General features: G+C 38.2%; 1 protein-coding gene across 2 annotated transcripts in view; it reads right to left on the bottom strand.

Annotated features, from left to right (window-relative positions):
• ATXN7 (ataxin 7) overlaps window positions 1-18,463 on the bottom strand; it is an 84,550-nt gene that overhangs the window by 31,648 nt on the left and 34,439 nt on the right. The window contains exons 1-2 of one of the 2 annotated variants that reach the window (XM_083869614.1): window positions 9,317-9,674; window positions 2,785-2,889 (exon numbers count right to left, since the gene is read on the bottom strand). In XM_083869614.1, the coding sequence (XP_083725740.1) occupies window positions 2,785-2,889; window positions 9,317-9,329 (118 nt within the window). In that variant the 5' untranslated portion in view covers window positions 9,330-9,674. Of the gene's footprint in view, window positions 1-2,784; window positions 2,890-9,316; window positions 9,675-18,463 lie in introns of those variants that run through there. The other variant, XM_083869613.1, reaches the window with a different exon arrangement.

The raw sequence follows: 18,463 nt of genomic DNA, 5'->3' as shown, positions 1-18,463 counted from the left end.
ATTAGCTCATTAGGTTTAACTAATTGTTTGTTTAGCTTTCCTTCCACAAAAGTGACATTTTAACAGAGCATATTATACTACTTCAGAAAACAAAATTCCACATGGTAAATTTCAAAGAACACCAAGTGCAGCAACACACACCACCAGGAGCTGTAGAATATTTGAAGGGATTAATACTTCTCTGGCAACAATTAAAAATAAAAAACTCTATGAATATAACAAAAAGACACATTGATGGACTCAAAATTTTCAGAATTTTTCAGTCCCTGAAATCATACCATCAATAAAAACCTTAATTCAGGGTAAACTGACTGTGGTGAATCCAAAGGGTGCTTTACTTTCTTGTTATGATAACACACTTTTTGCTATAAAATAACCGTGTGTTTTGAGGACTTCAGCAATTTCCTTCTGCTGAGCTATAAAGTGTTTAAAAGAAATAGATCATTGTCTGGAAATCAATCACCTGCAACATTTATCAGCTTTCATATTTAATTTCCTAAATTAAGGGATAACGGTAAGAATTTTAAAAATGAGAAGGCTGATATAAGGCTTTGAGAACTAGTGCTACACAAAATCACCAAGTCAGCCTTCTTACCTTTCTGAGGCTACTAGATTGGCAAACTAAGGTCCTTTAATGATGCTCACTCCACCCAAGCCTGTTTTTCTCATCAGAATGACCCCGCCTGTTTCCTCTGCACGCCACAGCCCGTGCCGAGACTCCTCATTGTTCAGAACAAGCTTAAGAAATACTAAGAATAACCTCATAATTTCTATCCACTCCTTCTACACTCCTCAAAGTATGAATCTGCCACTGATGTAAAGTTTGTATCAGAGTTTTCACATTTAGAGATCACATTTCTACTAAGTGGTACTGAATGGAAACATTATGTTAGTATTTATTACGACTTTTAAAAACACTTTCCATGCCTTCATTTTGCAGTTCCCTGCTCACTCTGCACCTTTTAAATGGCAAACAGCACTTACAGAAGAGTTGGATTTAACTCCACATAACAAGTCTGACAGCAGTACAAGCAGCATTGCAACATGCCCTCTTTCCATGTCCATGCTCAAGACACAATGTTGCACCTACTCAGCTCCTGAGCTGCTTCTGCCACCTGGCCATAAGGGCAAACATGACTCTGCTTTCTACCAGACACCTGTTTGTCAGACAGTGTTGGGAGATCACCTTTATGTCATTTCATAAAGACAACCTCAAGTGTCTGCAGCTATCCACAGCACTCCATCACTACCATATTCCTGACCTCAAGACAGAATACTCAATATGACATTACTCAGAACACGGTATCATCCAGTCCTCCCCCATAAATTTATTTTTAGCTGTCAGAATTAGTTTAATATGATATTTTAGAAGGAGTTATTGGACGTCTTAAGTTGATATTCAGTGACATATGAGGAATGTCACTGGCAAGGGGTAAACTTGCTCTTGGCTAGTAAAAAGGCTTACAGCCACTAGAACAAGAAAAGCAAGATGGCCTTTTCTTCTTCTGGTTCCCAAAAGCTCTTGAGAGTTATAGCCACAAAACTGTGAGTTAAAAAAACCTGATTTGTACAGCCATCCACAGAATAACAAGCAAATTATTAAGAATTATGACACAAAACCTATTCAGGCTCTTCTCTGAGTCACGCAGTGTGACACAACTGTAGGATCCAGCAGCAAGGGCAGGGCTATAATCCATAGGCAATATAACACAAAGCCAAGTGAGAGGGAGAAAGGATAAGAAGTTCACCCTCTGCACAGCCCAGAAAGACCCTTCTCCAGTCTTGAGGAAGCAGAAGTAAATATATATTTTCTCTTGCTAATGAGTTGGGATTATTTAAGATGCACTAAAGGTTATCCCTTTTTCTCAACACTAGAAGAGGTTCCCTGCCCATACCCAGCTCATATCTTTATAAACACCAAGGCAACCAGTAGGTGCACTGGTCTAGAGAAAACAGACAGTGTACAAATACATGTACACACAGGGAGGAAGGACTAGTTCAGAAGATGCTTTGTCCATCGTGTTTATTAGGAGCTGGTCAGAAAACATCTCATTAATTTCTTAAGAAACAAAAAGCTGAATTCCAAAAAAACCTCCTGTCCAAATACTGGCATTAAATTGTTTGAGGTTAATTTCTAGTCTTGAGAGGAGCATGGAAAAGCAGAACTACCAACCACCCCTAGTCAGGCTTAGAGGAATAACCAAGCACTTGAACTGGCGTAGCACTTCACATTTTCTCAGTCCTCTCTAAACACTGGCCAACCAACACAACAAGAGCTTCCTTACATAGTTTATATACAAAACCACTGGACCAGTAAAACAAATACAAATTGATAATTCTGAAAATAAATAAATAAGCTTAGTGGCTATTGGAGGCCTACTACATTTTACAAATTTCACTGTAAGATTAGCTTTCACTTCAAGTTCACACCATACCAGAACCCATATAAAAATAATCCGTATAAATATAATCTGTATAAACACAAAGAGAAAGGACACACAGAGACACAAACACACTATACACATTGGCTGTGAAATACACTAGATATGTCATTTAAAAACTGAACTGTAGCTATGCAGCATTTCAAGAAAGCATTAAAAACTAAAAAGAACAAGATCTTTATGTAACTGCATTACAATGTATATAAAATGATTAAATACGGGTTACGTTCTTTGACATTTTTTATAGTTTAATGATCTATTTACCATCAATTTAAAAAAAAATTGCCAGGCTTAATCCTGATTTAACCTCACCCTTAATTATTAAAAATAGTTAAGCACTTACCATAATGTGATTGAAATGCCTGTGGTTTTACGACCTGATTACAGTGGTTACACATCACCAAATAGAAATCGTCATGAGCCGGGCAAAGACCAAATATTGGCATATCTAAAAACAAAAAGACAAAATGGCATCTCTCAGCTGCTGACAATTATAGAAAAACAGTTTAATTACAGAGCGATGACACTAGTGTTGAATCAAAATTTTAGAGACATTTGTATCAAATTTGAAAATGAGGAAAAAAGAGCATATAATGCAATAGATAATTTTGTGCTGGAGAATTACAAAAGCAAAACTCTTACTACAAAGATAAATGTAAAATGAGAGATTACTTGTAGAAAACATCTATTAGAAAACTGATTTAGGACTGATTATTTTATACCAGATGCAAGAATGCAATAAAAAAGTCTGACTTCAATTGAGACAAACACAACATAAGAGGGGATGTTTTATGTATTCTGAAAAGGGCTTTGGATTTTATTCCAATGTCATTAAATGAATTCAAAAGTGAGCTTCATTTACTATTTAATTTTTTTAAACCATTTTAAACACACAGTCATTCACTGGGCAGAATTACATGCCTAATGGTTTTATTTGTTTAACAGTGCATTATAGTCCAGCCATCTGCTGCCAGAGATCCATGGAACAGCTACACAGGAGAGAGAACCAGAGATAACAGTATGTCAGAGCATGTGTGGATTGCAGAGATAACACACATACTTGGAGACTTTTACAAATAAAATTAGTTTCTACAATTTTGTTTTTAAGACTACAGTTTGTTAAGAATATATTTAACAGTTATAACTGCATTCAGAGACTACTGGAGCAGTAAATTCAGCATTCACGACACAACTAAAAGGTATATTACATTTATATAACTAAAAATGTTATTCAATCAGTAAAAGACAAAAAAATGGAAACTGCAAACATAGTATGTAGCTAAGGATCTGTAACACTATTTAAAGGTTAAAAACTGACATAAGCAAAAAATATTTTCTTATAAAAGCCCTCAAGTAATAGATTTATCTTAACAGAAACTTAGAAAATAAGTGAAACTTATTTACTCTTGTGCTAGAACTGACCCCAGAGTTTTGTTTTACAGCTACTGATTTGCCTGTGTATACTTTTAGCAACATCCACTGCTTTGTTCATTAATAGAACAGCAATTATGAAATAAATTGAGTGTTGCACATTGAGTGTGCCATAATTCAAGGCAACTGCTCACAGAAAGACACTATCAGCCCTGTCCACTTCATTTCTCACAGACAGAGAATATATCCACACCAAAGCTAATTCCAGAATTAGTATCTTCATCATAAAAAATTAAATACTTTTATTTAGAAGACATAAGGTCTATCCCACATGTTCCGCACATCTTACTAGTGCTAAATCAAAATTAAGCATGACACCTGCAATAACAGCCCCAACTGGATTTTGCAGCTGAATGCAAATGCAATGACCAAAGACATTTAACTTGGCTAGAGAGATCACAGCTACCCTCACCTAAGTCACAGACAGCTTTTCACAACTGAGGTTACATCAAATAAACAAATAATCTGGTTTGCACTTCTTTAAGTAGCAGGTCTTGCTTATTTATTTATATGATATTTATTGAAGAAAGCATGAAAATCTGTGGCACACCCAACTACTGCAAGCCAGGCAAAATTAATAAATACATGCTGAGAGAGAGAAAAAAATCAAATAGGAATAATAAACTTCTATTTTTCAATATCTACCTTCAGTGACGTAATATTAAGCTACATAAGAAAACAAGTATAAGCTTAAATGCCATTGCTAATACTTAATTCAGGGGCAATCTCTTTGAGTATGCCCGTGTATCAAAGTTTATACACAAAAATAGTTCAGGGTCACTTTCACCCCACACCAATACTCTGGGATGAATGTGACAGTAACAGCATGCGCTGCTTGATATTTACATTGTTAATAGCCCACGGAGTTACAGCCCATGGCTACTCCTGAGTGATGCCGAGGCAACTGTAAATCCACACCTAGAACCTGTTCCCAGAGCTGCACCTTTCAGACTGTGCTGGATTCTCAGACTTTACACCAGCTTGTACTGAATGCAGGGGGGAATCATTAACAGGAGAAAAGGATTGTGAGACAAAGCACTCCTTCACGCCAGTCAGAGACACCACATCCATGTGCCATCCCTCTAAGAAACCTTCTTTGAATATTTGCTGGCAATACAGAACTGCAATTTTAAATGGCAACTGAGACAAATTGACAGAAACTGATGTAAGCAGAAGTGTTTTCCTACTTCAGTTTGAGGATCCCAAGAAATGTGAATAATTTACAAAGGTCCTTCACAAGGTGAAACACCTTAAGTTTTTAAAATCTTAGCTCCAAGTGACAAAAAGCAATGACAGAATGCCAGGAAATAGACAAACTCACAAGGTCCATTCTAAGAGTAAAACCACTTAACTTTTAGAGAAAAATATTTGCTGCACACACAAAACCACAACCTGATTTCAAAGGAAGTCATGCACAAGATGCCAGCCAGACCACACGAATCAATGTAACAGATCTTGTACCCCACAGTGGTCTCCTACAGCACTGATATCAGAACAACATCTCAACATAACCAGTGAGGGAGTAGCAAAGGTTAGTGGTCTAAATGCAATTTAACAATGGCTTTGAAACTTTAAGGAGTGTGACCCAACCAAGTCAGAGAAGAGACCCGAGTCCACACTTCCCAATCCAGGAGCCTCATTCTTAGGCAGGTAACCACCCACATCTTTAATGTACCTCACTGTCATTAGTTGAGCAGGGCAAGAGCAGGTTTCAGGCAGATCTTACTTCTCTTTCTGAGTTCCAACAGGACAAACACCTATGTGGGACTGTTAGGGACTGACAAATTAGACAATAAAATTTTTAGAGAAAACATTCAGAACAGTTTAACAAAACTTATATAGTAAGTCAGTACCAGGAGTAAGTGATGGATAACTAAATTTTGTGTTCCCCATCAGCCATTTATGGAAGATCACATATATTGTGCAGTTGGTATTCCAACATCTAATACTTGATGCACTTCATGACATGCACATTCTCTATTTAGAAGTCTAATGAAGTTTCTAGTATTTCACCAGTGTCATCTCAATGCACTGTGACTCTGGGTTTGAAGATGACTTTTTGAAATACTTCACTATGTAAAGCCTGTGCCTCTCAAGGAAGAGCCTGGCAACCATGATTCATAAGTTCCTCTTTCAAAGCTGGGCTCATTTAACTCTCTCCATCTGGGAGTATTTTTCAAGGCCAAACTAAAAATTTAAATCAAGACCTCAAACTTTCCAAGTATTTTCCATAAATATAGTATTCATTGTATCAACATACAGATACTATTATAACAGCTGTTAGTTACATTAATTCTATTCACACCAGAAAGAAAAACAATTTAATTTACCTCCATAATAGGAAGCCTCTGGACACTGATTTCCAGAACTCACTTCTCTTTTCAAATGTAACTGCATTTTTTAAAAAATAACTTCAAATGATGCACTACAGCACTCTTTACTAAGATCAGAACAAGCTCATGCCATACACAATTCTGATATAACTGCATCAGTTGTTGAGCATGTAATAAGGAGAATGCTTCTTACTTGGAAAAGGTCAATGTAGCATCATTTTCTAACAAAAAAAAGAAAAAGCAATAATGGACAATTTTGCATATTGTACATCAAGGAAAATGAAGCTCATTGTGCCTCATCTGCAAAGTTTTCTTACACTGATCTGCCATCTCTTCTTCTCTGAAACACATTGTAGAAACACACAAATGATTGAATAATTTCCTACTATTTCCAGCATTCTCTTCAAGACAGCTACACTAAAGAAACTCATGCTCATTAAAACTAACTATGCATGTGTACTCTCAATCTTATTAATATCCCGCATAACAGAACACATAAAACAGGCTAAAACTACCTCAGTTAGAGATCAGGCCAACAGCTTGCATTTATTTAGCCACTAGATTTCAGTGACTACCACAGCTACATATTTTAATCGGATTTTTCTTTTTTAACTCCCCAAATTTATCAGTTTTCCTACAAATCTTCTTGTCTCTTTTCAGACTGGGACCATTGCACAGTCCATCTATCCTAGTATCTAATAAGACAACATTCCTTTTACAAATGAAATTAAATATCAACAAAAAAAGTAAGGTTAAGACCTTCTCCAGGACAGCAAATGCTGGAGGAAGAGTGAATGCAGGTTGTGTGCAGAGACCAAAATACCAGTTTCCTATTTGCCAGAAAACTAGTAATTGCAATTCGAAGAAGGAGAGTGAAAACTGAATCAGAGGAAGCGAAAGCAAAACTGCCAAGAGGCAAAAGGGCAAAGAACAAACTGTCAAGGTTATGACAAAAGAATATAAAACTTGATCAAAAAAAAGCAACAGGAGTACGTAAAAGCTCTGCAGAAATATTTTTAAGCCAGAACGTTGCTAATGCTCGTTCTTCCCTATCCATTCTCCACATAAACATCTGTTTATTAAGATTAGTTTTTAAAGTCCAAGCCTGGTTTATAACAAAGATGTACATATGACTCACCACTAACTATAATTTGACAATGGACATAGTAAGGCTGATGCTTGATGTGAACAGTAAAGGTTTTGGCTACAAAGATTCCACAGAACAGCATAACATGCTTTCAGCACTACACCAACTGGGTTACAATTCCAGAATAATTTTAATCACTGTAGTTAATAGATGCATTAAAATTACAATGCCCTACACTATTAAATTTATACTGACAGTCCAGATATAACCCCCTATTATCTTTACAACCTCCCAAAGAGAGAATTCTTTTTTTTAGTGATCCAAATCCACCTTAAGTAAATGTACCAAATTTTATCAATTTACTAGGTTTTCCATTAAGACATCAGGGAACTGTTTCAGAAGTACTATATAAGGAAATTGTAAATAGATCCCACTATTTTGAAATGTTGCCAAAATCTGGATTGTTTGAACTATTTACTTCATGGACCAAGTAAGTTTAAATTATGTCAACCAACAGCTATCTTGAATACATTTGCTCTGTACTAGCTGGGTTTTGTCTACTCATTAGAAGGTAATTAGTCTTGATCATACTAAGGTAAAAAATATGCGAGTACACCTTGTTTTAACTTAGCTGGTAGATCTCTTTCTCTACAGGCACACTTTTAGTAGAACTTTACTTAAGATAACACAACTCTCCACTGACATCTGAGAAATTTTTGAAAAGGGAAGGAAACATCACAGTTGTAGTAACAAAGTAGCTGACATCTTGCAGGAAAAGAAAATTTGTCGTAACTCTCATAATTTGCTTGTAACACGTGTCTCAGGTACTGTCAGATAAAGTAATAAAAATATTCCTATTGTTTTACCCTTTATGGCTGTGGTGAACATGACATTTAGTATCTAAAAGCAGACAAAACTTCCCAAATTACTATTTTTAAGAGCTTGTGATCTGAGGGAAAGGCACGAGGAGGGAGAAGGAAGGCAACTAACCATCACTGAGGACCACATGAAACAGACTGTACCAAAACCAGGGAAATTTCAGCTGTTACCACCAGACTTGCAGTCGGCCCAAAAAAATAAACTTCTGCCAAGAAATCTGCACAGTAGGTAAGTCCTGCTGAATCTATTGCTGACATTAATTGTCAATACCAAGTAATCTTCAGGCAGAAGGAGAATCTTGACTGCAAACTGAGGCAACTACAAACAGCACTGCGATGTATTTTAACTAACCTGGTTATCTTAAGTAAAGCTCCCATTTATTTAAAGTAATATAGGTCCTTATTTTAACTGATATGAATGTTTTATTAAAAAAATTAAGTGATCCAAGTTAGGTCTTCAAAATTTCCATTTCATACGCAGATATTTCACTTTCTGCAACTAAACCATTATTTTCTAAACAATATCTTCCAAACTATTTTGGAGAAACACTCAAGTGGTTATCATTCACAAACAGATGTGTTTTTGTATACTTATCAATGCTGACGTAAAATTAAACTACTGCACTTTTTTTACTGTGTACCATGCAAGATGATAACAAAAGAAGAATATTTCTAAACAGAAATTGTGAACAAAATAACCCATATAGAAATTAGAGTGCTCTGGTTTACACAGGTTTTGAACCAAAGTAAGAGATTCTAGTAAAACATACATGCTTGAGGGTTTTCTGCAAAATTTCAAGTAATGAACACTTAGGCATTAATAGAACACAAGTATTTTATGAACCATATGTGCAGGCCTAGCAAATTTGTGCCTGCAAAGAACATACATATTATCAAACAAAGAAAACAAAAAAATTATCAAATCTACACACAGAAACACTGTTTAAAAAAAAAAAAATATCTCCCACAAGGTTTATGCTTATGTTGCCTCAGATACAAAACAGCCTTTTAATACAAAATAAACCCATTCCCATATCTGAGCTGTTCCATTCAAGTTCAGAGGGAAGCACTGCTGAAGTCTTTTCTTCAAGGTAACCCATTCTTAAAATTCCTTGCCAACTCTGCTCTGTGCTTTAAATAACTTACATTTCCTGCACATACAGCTTTGGAAGTCCAGCTACTTAAGGTGACTTTTGAAAGGTAGAGCTCTCCTTGGTTTCTGAGCACAAGTGTATGAACTTTGTTTCACTGAGTAGTTGCTGATTGATCAGCTGAAGGAAGGAATAGCTGAAGACTTGATTAACTGTTTTGACTGTGTTTTCCACTTCAGCAAATACAGCAATTACCCAGCATTTTATTGAATACTCAAACCTCAAAGTTTTGGCTCAGAGAAATGACTTTCAGTTCAAGACCAAAAAAAACCCCACAATCTGGTTTAACTAGGCACAGGAGCTGCATTACCAGATTTGATCACTCTCATAAATCTCTTCTAGTGTTAGAATGCTTGGTTCATCTCTAAAAGGAGAGTCCTCTCTGTTCTGTCTCCTTGCAAAACTCATGACAGTCTGTCTTTGCAAAGCTACAGCTCTGTAGATTTTACTTTGCTTTCCCCAAATTCAAGTCAGATTTGCCCTGGTGGAGGGGCAAAATATGACCTACCTCTTTTCCACTGGTTCAGCTGTGTTGCATTCCCAAAACTCCATCCCCTGCACCATCCCCTCGAGCTTCTCCTCCAGCAAAAGGTTTGCTGCAGGCAGCACCACTCCTCTGTGCACACACAGGTGGCAAATCCAAACAGCCATCCTTGTGCAAGGCTATGAGCACAGCAATTCCCCCCGATCCCTTCTTCCCTCTCTCTGCCAGGATGCAGAATGAAACTCTATATTTTAGTTCTCTAAAATTTAACAGTTCTGGGAAATGTCTGTATTGTACCCAAGAATAAAAACTGAGCAGCAGATACCAAAGAGAAGTGTGTCATGCACACGTGCACCTGCAGCCTAGGGTACAGCTGGGAGTTCTAATTTTAGGCTCCCAAGATTTCAATGTTCCTGTAATTATATATAAAGCATATTAAAGCAGACATCTAAGTATTTAGTTAAATTATTTGTATATGAATTCATCTACATACATTTTTTTTAAAAATCTAACACAAAACGCATGTCAAATTCTTCATTCAAACTATTAAACAGGTTTTCTAAGTCTATTGTACAGAATAATAAATAATTTCAGTGAAGAAGCTTACAGAAATTGTCTGTAGAAAGACTGATGAGTAAATTTCTCAATGAAACACAAGTAGCATATTTTAATCTGCTGAAAAGCCTTATAAGTCTCCCTACTCACATCGTATCCTGTTACATCAATTTTTCATCAGCAATTTGAATGAAGTCAGTCATCTGCAAAAATCATTCCCATTTACTTTTTAATGAGTTTTCAGACTTAAAGATATTTTTAATTTCTCCAACCAATTTGTATATTACACTAATGTTGAACACATAATTTGTCATGTAAGATATCTTCATTCAAAGTCATGAATTATTTTTAGCTGGCATGATCTCATCGTGCCACTGCTGTATTTTGGGAAAGCCAACAAACTATTATTTATGTTTTTCTGTTAAAAAATATCTAAAATAGCTTAAGGGACCCTCAAAAATGCATTGCATTTTGCAATTATGACACAAAAATGAAACTGAATTCAGGGAATAAAAGCCCTATAATTTGCACAGTAAAATTAAAGTCTGAAAGAAGCTAATATGAAAGTGTACACAGAAACACTTCAATTATTATGCAGAAAACCTACCATGAGGGGGAAGAAAAGTTCTGGATAAGTCACTAGTCAAACACAGCTTCAATTAAACTGAAATAAATCACCCATAGAATACTCTAAAATGTATCTTAAGTCACACAGCCTGAAGCACACTACAATTATGAATTGTTCTAACATCAACAGGTTTGGTATTTTTCTCCTGTTTCACCCACAGCACTCCGTGTACTCTGCAGCTGCTGTACTTCTGGAGTAGGAAAAAGGAAGTTTGTTTTATTTAAACCTAAACTCACAGTTTACATAAAACTGCTCGTCACAGCAGAAGTATTTTGATACGACGTGACTGCAAATGGTGAACATGTTCCAGGCTTCTCAGCCTCTCCCATCTCCTACCTAGACATGCTTTTAAGGGAAAATAAACCTGGCATATGTGTAGCATTTTTGCCACTTTCCTGTGTGACTGATTGTCCATATCCAGTCATGTGACTGGGTGCTGGCTGTAACTCAGTAACTGACAGAGCAGAGCAGTTACAGCTGCTTTGATTTACACATTTCCTGACTAATGGGCACTGGAGGAACACAATGCTACATCTTTTGTGACAGGAGAACACCCAAAATTTAGCAATAATAAAATGCACCTTGATCCCTGCTAGCTGGGATATACCCAGTGCTCATCTTTCCACCTCTTCCCTGCTGGCCACAGCCCCAACTCCCATGTGACAGCAGCATGGTGTTATTTCTTTAATTGTGCAAAGACAACACATCTTTGTGCAAAGAGCACTCTGGCCACTTCTCACATCATGCACCTGATACCTGAGGGAGCAAATCAGCATACACAAAAAATAATAAAAAAAAATAAGTAAGGAAAACAATGCACAGGACCTGTCAACTGAATTGTATATCAATATTTTCTTTTATTAGGCAAGCCAACTACCTAAAACCACCCCACCCCTGCCACTCCCATTCTCTGTGCACTGGAACATCCAGCTTAAAAATAAGACTGTTTCAATCATGCCTCATATAGCCATAAGGAAACTGATGCCTGTTGATTTTCACATTCCAGCTTACACTTCCTCACTCCTCTCAATTTGGCAGGCACTATTAGTTTTTCCATTAAAATTTACTTCCTTTGCTTTGCAGATTTATTGGGACTTGATTTGATACAATTAAAAAAAATAATTTAAATTGCACAGCAACAAGCATATAAATGTATTATAGAAAAAAAAACCCAAACAGCACTGTGATAGTTAATAAGATCAAAAGATAAAGTGGAAAATTAAAAAAATGTTTTTGTTGTTATAGTGCAGGAAAAGGGCTAACCTACTTGTTATGTATTTGAACACACATGTAGTTACACAAATTATTTTGAAGTTGGCTGCTACATACCTTTAGACAAAGAAATATGACTATTTCAATTATCTAGCTGAGGAACTGGTAAACACTGGGTCTTGACTTCTTACAGTTGATATATTCCAGCACATACAGAGCTACTGTCATGGGAGCTTTCCTTCCAAGAGCAGACCCACCTGTTCAGATGGGTTAAGGCTTTATAAACCTGTGCTGGCTGTCCTCTGACACACAGTTACATTAATTAAATTGGTAAGCAGGGAAGAAAAATCAGTCTACCCATTCACAGAACAAGGTCAGTAATTTCACTGCTGGTTATTTGTGATGCAACACAAACAGTTCAGCCCAAAATATCTTTGTAGAAGTGAATTTTTCTTTATTGTTACAGAATTTTGAATTCTTCAAAAGAATAAATTTAGGTTTTGCCTTTGCATGTGACCTCCTCTTTGGAATAAACCCATCACTATCCTTATCCCAAGATGTATTTCTACACTGTTAGGAGAAATTTGCCTTATTTTCAGAGCCTGCCTTCACAAAATCTTCCAAAATTTCATCTCCAAACACTACACATAAAATACATGATATGTGTGTTACAGAGGGAAAAAAAAAAAAAAAAAGACTTTGAAAACGTGGGGTGAACAAATCTGCATCAGGTATTTTTCTTCCATACCTGGCACTAGCTCTCCACTCCTGAAATCACCCATTTCACTCTTTAACAGAATTGGGTTGGGAATGACTGCAACTTTTATTGTACATGCAGAATATCTGAAAGGACTAAACTGTTTTAAAGTAGTTTTTCTGCTCTTTCATGGTCTGGGCCTCTTTAACATAACCAGAACACCAGTCCACTTACGATGTACACAGAAGGTAACACCTTCAGCAGAACAAAATAAAAGGAAAGAAGAAATTGCTCAGACTACTTAAAGTTTTGATTTGGTAGGTTTGGTCCAAGTCACATTTATGACAGATACTTCTAAGACTATTTCCCTCCCCTGTCTCTCTGCCGATAACAACACTCATCACACTTGGGAAGAAGGTATTGGATAATATGAATGGACCAAAACACACGGTGGGAGGGGGAAAAAAACTATTCTCCCTTTCTTAGGCCAGCTAGGGAGCAAAATGCTCTAATCTTGGGGAAAAGTATTGAAATAGGCAGCTTTAATTTTTAGACATCTCATGTCAAAAAGGACATAAAACTAATAAACCTGATTATATAAGCAGTACAACAAAGTCATCCTTATGCAGATACAAGACTGGACATAATCTGAGCACAACTGTGCAATGAGACACAAGCAAGTGGTGTCCTGCTCCCCCAGGAAACCCCCAGACCTCAAGTGGTGCATTGTGTTACAAGATGAGGCCTATTTGCAAAGGGGAAGTCAAAGAAGACATATGGGGTCAGCATTAAGACAGGTACAACAAAGAACAGAGAGTTGGTATTTCAAAAGCACACAGAAAAGGACACTTCAGAACAACAGTTAACTGCCCCTGGATGACTCAGGATGAAAACAGTAAGATTAAATAGACAACAGAAAACTGAAAGGTAAACAGGATCCTTTGGTACTTTTAACAAATTTGTAGAGTTTACCACCCTCCAGTACACTGAAAACAAACAGAACATCCACCTTCCTAAAGCAGATAAAAGATAACTACTGCAAACATATCCAGGATAACAAAACCACGGTTTACAACAGAAGCAGATCCTCTGCCAGGCACAGCAGTTGCACACACACGACTTTCAGGACCCAGGCTGGGATCTTCAGCTCAAACTCACTGGCAGACTAAGGCAATCTCTACTGGTGCCTATCCAGGGTAGGCAGGAAGCCAAAGCTGCTGCTGCCAAACTTGTTGATCCAGTCCTCCCAGCGCTGGCCCACAATGCACTGCTTTGTGTTTGGAAATTGCTCAAAAGCTTTTGCTTCCAGCAACAGTGTGGAACACTTGGGGAAAAATGCCAAAGGAGTCCAGGAAAGGGTATTGCCAGGCCACCATAACAGTATGGACACCCCAAATGCTCCCGTGAGTCAGTGACATCACCCCGAGGCGCTGCGATGACGAACAACGCCGCGCTTCCTGCAACACCTCGGTCACAGCACCTCTCACACGACTGCAGGAAAAGTCTCAGAGGGATTAAATTATAAATAAATCTGCTGATGCTGCACCTTACCATCATGTCTTCCTATTTCACAATGAAGAGCACCATCTACCCAGGCTGTGATTCTTGCCCTTTCCTGAAACCTTTCTTCACACTGTTGTGGTTATCCATGAGAATTTTGGATGGCGTCAGCAGGAGGACAGAAAATTGCACTGTTGCACAGAGAACCCCTTTTGCATCCCAAGCAGTTGTAAACAAGCCTCAGATGAGACGTTGACAGCACACTGAAGATTTTACTCCTGTGCTCTACTCTGAGGATAAAAATAGTATTTTTATCTCCAAGGCAAAAACAAGAAAAGCAACTTAAAAGTTTTATTCCAGCAAATGACACAGTGGTCTGTGCCCCTACATTTCAGGGCACAAAGTGGGAGTCAGACTGAACCAAAAGGAAACATTTAGGACTTCTCCAAACACCACATGGAAATAGTGGTGCTGATACAGCCACACACAGTCAGCTGGCTGTTAAAGCAGGTTCTACAGAAGAGATATCAGAAAAGGAGAGGGCTCTGTCCAGCCTAGATATAAACCATAACAAAACTGTATCAGGTACAGCCCAGACATTGATATCTCCCCTAAAATCTCACAACACAACTGGTAGTAAAAGTCTGCCCTCAATCACTTGGCCACAAAAAGCTCCAACCCCGTATTTAGGACAAAAATTATAAGTGCATATTACACTGCCTTTGGTAGGTAACAGATATACTGAATTTGTCTCAAAACTTCTCTATAAATTACAAACTACAGTGTGGAACAGAAGCTCCTTAAGCAGGATTTCTAGGCAGTTGATTTGAGTAACACAACTTCACAGAAATGAAAAACAAAATTGCTTTTGGGAATTCATCTTTAAGTACTTTTATGAAGTAAATGCTGCCTATCAGGAAATTAATTTAGGCCTTTCCTCTCAAATACTTTCATTTAGTACCAGTGAGAGCAGGACGACTGCCATCTCTCTTAGCCAAGCAGAACGGACACATTCAAACACAGATTCTATGTTTTAAAAAACAAATTATCTGAACGTCTGTGTTGGTTTTGCATGGCCTGATTTTTGGTAGTGGAGGAGCCACAGAGGTGGCTTCTGTGAGAAGCTGCTGGAAGCTTCCACCATGTCCAGCAGAGCCAGTCCCTGATGGCTCTGAAGATGGAAATGCTGCTGGCTAAAACTGGGCCAATGAGAGAAGTTGGTAACACCTCTGTGATAGCAGAGTTAAGAAGAAAATCAACACAAAGTGGGACACAGTTTTTCCCTAGCCAGAGAAGAGGAGGTGGTGAGAACATGTGAAGAAAATAACATGGAGACACCAAGGTCAGTGGAGAAGGAAGGAAGGAGGTGATCCAAGAACCAGAGCCAAGATTCCTCTGCAGGCCATGGTGAGACCATGGTGAAGCAGCTTTGCCCCTGCAGCTCCTAGGGATCCATGGAGGATAGAGAGATCCACCCACAGCCCCTGGGGATCTACAGGAATGCAGAGATCCATGCACAGCCCATGGGGATCCACAGGGATGCAGATATCCATGCACAGCCCATGGTGATCTACAGGGAATGCAGAGATCCACCCATAGCCCATGGGGGAGGTGCCCAGGCTGGAGCTGGTGGATGCCTGGAGGAGGCTGTGATCCAGCGGGAGACCCAGTGGAGAGAGGGGGCCTTTGCTTCCAGGCTGGAGCAGCCTGTCCTTGGAAGATGCACCCCTTGGAAGAGTGACCCACACCACAGCAGTTTTGGGAGGATTGTCTCCCATGGGAGGGACCCCACAGGCTCACAGGGGAAGGGCTCCTCTCCCTGGGCAGGGGAAGAAAACCTCAGTGATGAACAGACCCAAACCCCCTTGCTCTGTCTCCCTGTGCTGTTGGTGAGAAGGTGGGAAGGGTTGGGGGAAGAAAACGTGTTTTAAGGGCTTATTTCACTTCTCATTATCCTCCTCTGACTTTGTTAGTAATAAATTTACTTTGTACCTCTAAGCTGAGCCTGTTTTGCCCTTGGAGTGTTTTCTCATGGTCCTTATCTCAACTCATGAAGCCTTCATTACATTTTTCTCTCCTCTGCCCACCTGTGGCAGGGGAGAGTGAGTCTGGCATTTGGCCAGTGTCAAACCACAACAATATCCTGAATCCCAAAATTATATTCCTTATGAACCAAAGCCAGTAGTTTTCAGAGGCAAGTTAAACTCCTTTAACATATTTCTAGAGTCATTCTAATTGAACAGGAACGAAATAGATTTTAACATTTCCTGGGAAAAGTGGTGAAATTCTTTGGAAAATCTATTATTTTGAAAAATGCTTTCCAAATTATTTTACATGGCTGTCTCAATAATCCAACACCCACACTGTCTGACTATTGGGAACACTTTCTATTCCTTTGACATACCCATCAAAAATACTGCCAGTTAACCCACCTCTTTGCAGTATTTGAGGCTTCTGGATATTCCCCACAACTACAGATTTTTTTCAGAAGGGATAAAAAGAGTATTTGGTATGGAACACATTTATGTATACTGTATAAATGATGCTTCTTTCTCCTTTTGGCACCATTTGCAACAGCCCTCCAGTAAGAGATAAAGATAAACGATGCTGTTAGTCTTGTTCAGCAGAGTAACACAAATTCAAATGGTATTTTCTCCAGTTCACAAAGTTACTGGGAACCACCTCAAGAACGTTAGAAAAACTTCCAATTTCTACTACCTGGCCTCCTGACATAATTATGAAAAAGGAATTTAAAAAAATACTAACTAATAATATTAACAACAACTAGTTCTTACTTGTTTAGTTTTCACAATGAACCACTTACAACTGGTCCTGATTTACACTGTGGTTATTCACTGACATGACATCTTTAACACTCAAAGAAAACCAAGATACAAGATCTATTATGCTGTACAGTCTTGTAGGCAGACATGCAAAAATCGGATCAGATTCACTCTGAAAAGATACATAATCAAGCACAGTCCAATGGATTCTAGATTTCCAGATCAAACACATAATGGAAAATTGAGGTTCTCCTTTAAGCAGCCATCACCTTGTTTTGGAAACAACTTTACAGTTAGAATACAACTATTATTTCACAAGTGTTTCACTCAGCAGAGACTGAGGAGCAGCTTAATCCAGCATTACTAGAAGGGAAAAAAAAAAGATTGTAGACCACACCCTAGGTCTAAACTGATACAGATTTTCCTCTGTAGTTTCACCTGAAACAATAGCCAGAGGGTGTAATTTAGGGTATATACACCTTGACAAAGCCATGGCTATAAGATCTAGGGACTGACAATGAAATGTTTGCATAGTGAAGTACCTTTGGTGTCTGTCTGATCGTGAGGTTGCAATGAACATGGCTGCCTCCTCTCTCACCCACTGAGCCCCACAACCTGGTCCTACATTCTCCTTCCAGTCACAAGAAAATCCCTGCTGACTTCAGTGGCTCACAAGACGACCCCACATCCCCAGGTAACACTTAATATAATAAACCATCAGAACTCCCATTTCCCTACTCACAGCATCTACTATGCCACTTATGCAGTCAACGAACAAAACCATAGACTGAAAATTAAATTTACAAGGGGTAAAATACAACAGAATATGATGTCCATGGAAAGCAAACATCCAATTTACTGTGTATTCATCATAGGACTTGATTTTCAAATTTAACTCATTAAAGCCTCCACACTTCATTTTAAGGCAAGCTGCTATAGGACTTCCAGGCAACTGTATCAGTGAGAAAGCATCCAACCAACTTGCTCACAAAGGAAACAGTGAGAGCTCTAGATTTCAGAACCAAAGCAATATGGGCTTAAACTCAAAATTGCACTCTATGGGATTTTAGTCTTTCAGCTCTTTTGGGCATATTTTTTCGGTGCCAGTTGAACAAGCTGCATTTTCTGTTGCACTACAGACAGTCGATGAAGATTCAAGTCCTGCTTAGCAACAGAAGGAAGAGCAGATCAAGAACACTACATGTTTTCTGCCTATTATAATCCCCCCAGCAGAAAACAAGGCATAACCAATTATCTCTTTCCCCTTATATCATCAATGAATT

The sequence above is a fragment of the Zosterops lateralis genome (genome assembly GCF_965231275.1).
Source record: "Zosterops lateralis genome assembly, chromosome: 11".
NCBI classification, from domain to species: domain Eukaryota; kingdom Metazoa; phylum Chordata; class Aves; order Passeriformes; family Zosteropidae; genus Zosterops; species Zosterops lateralis.
Note: the sequence above shows the minus strand (reverse complement) of the source record. Positions and strands in the feature narration are given on the sequence as shown.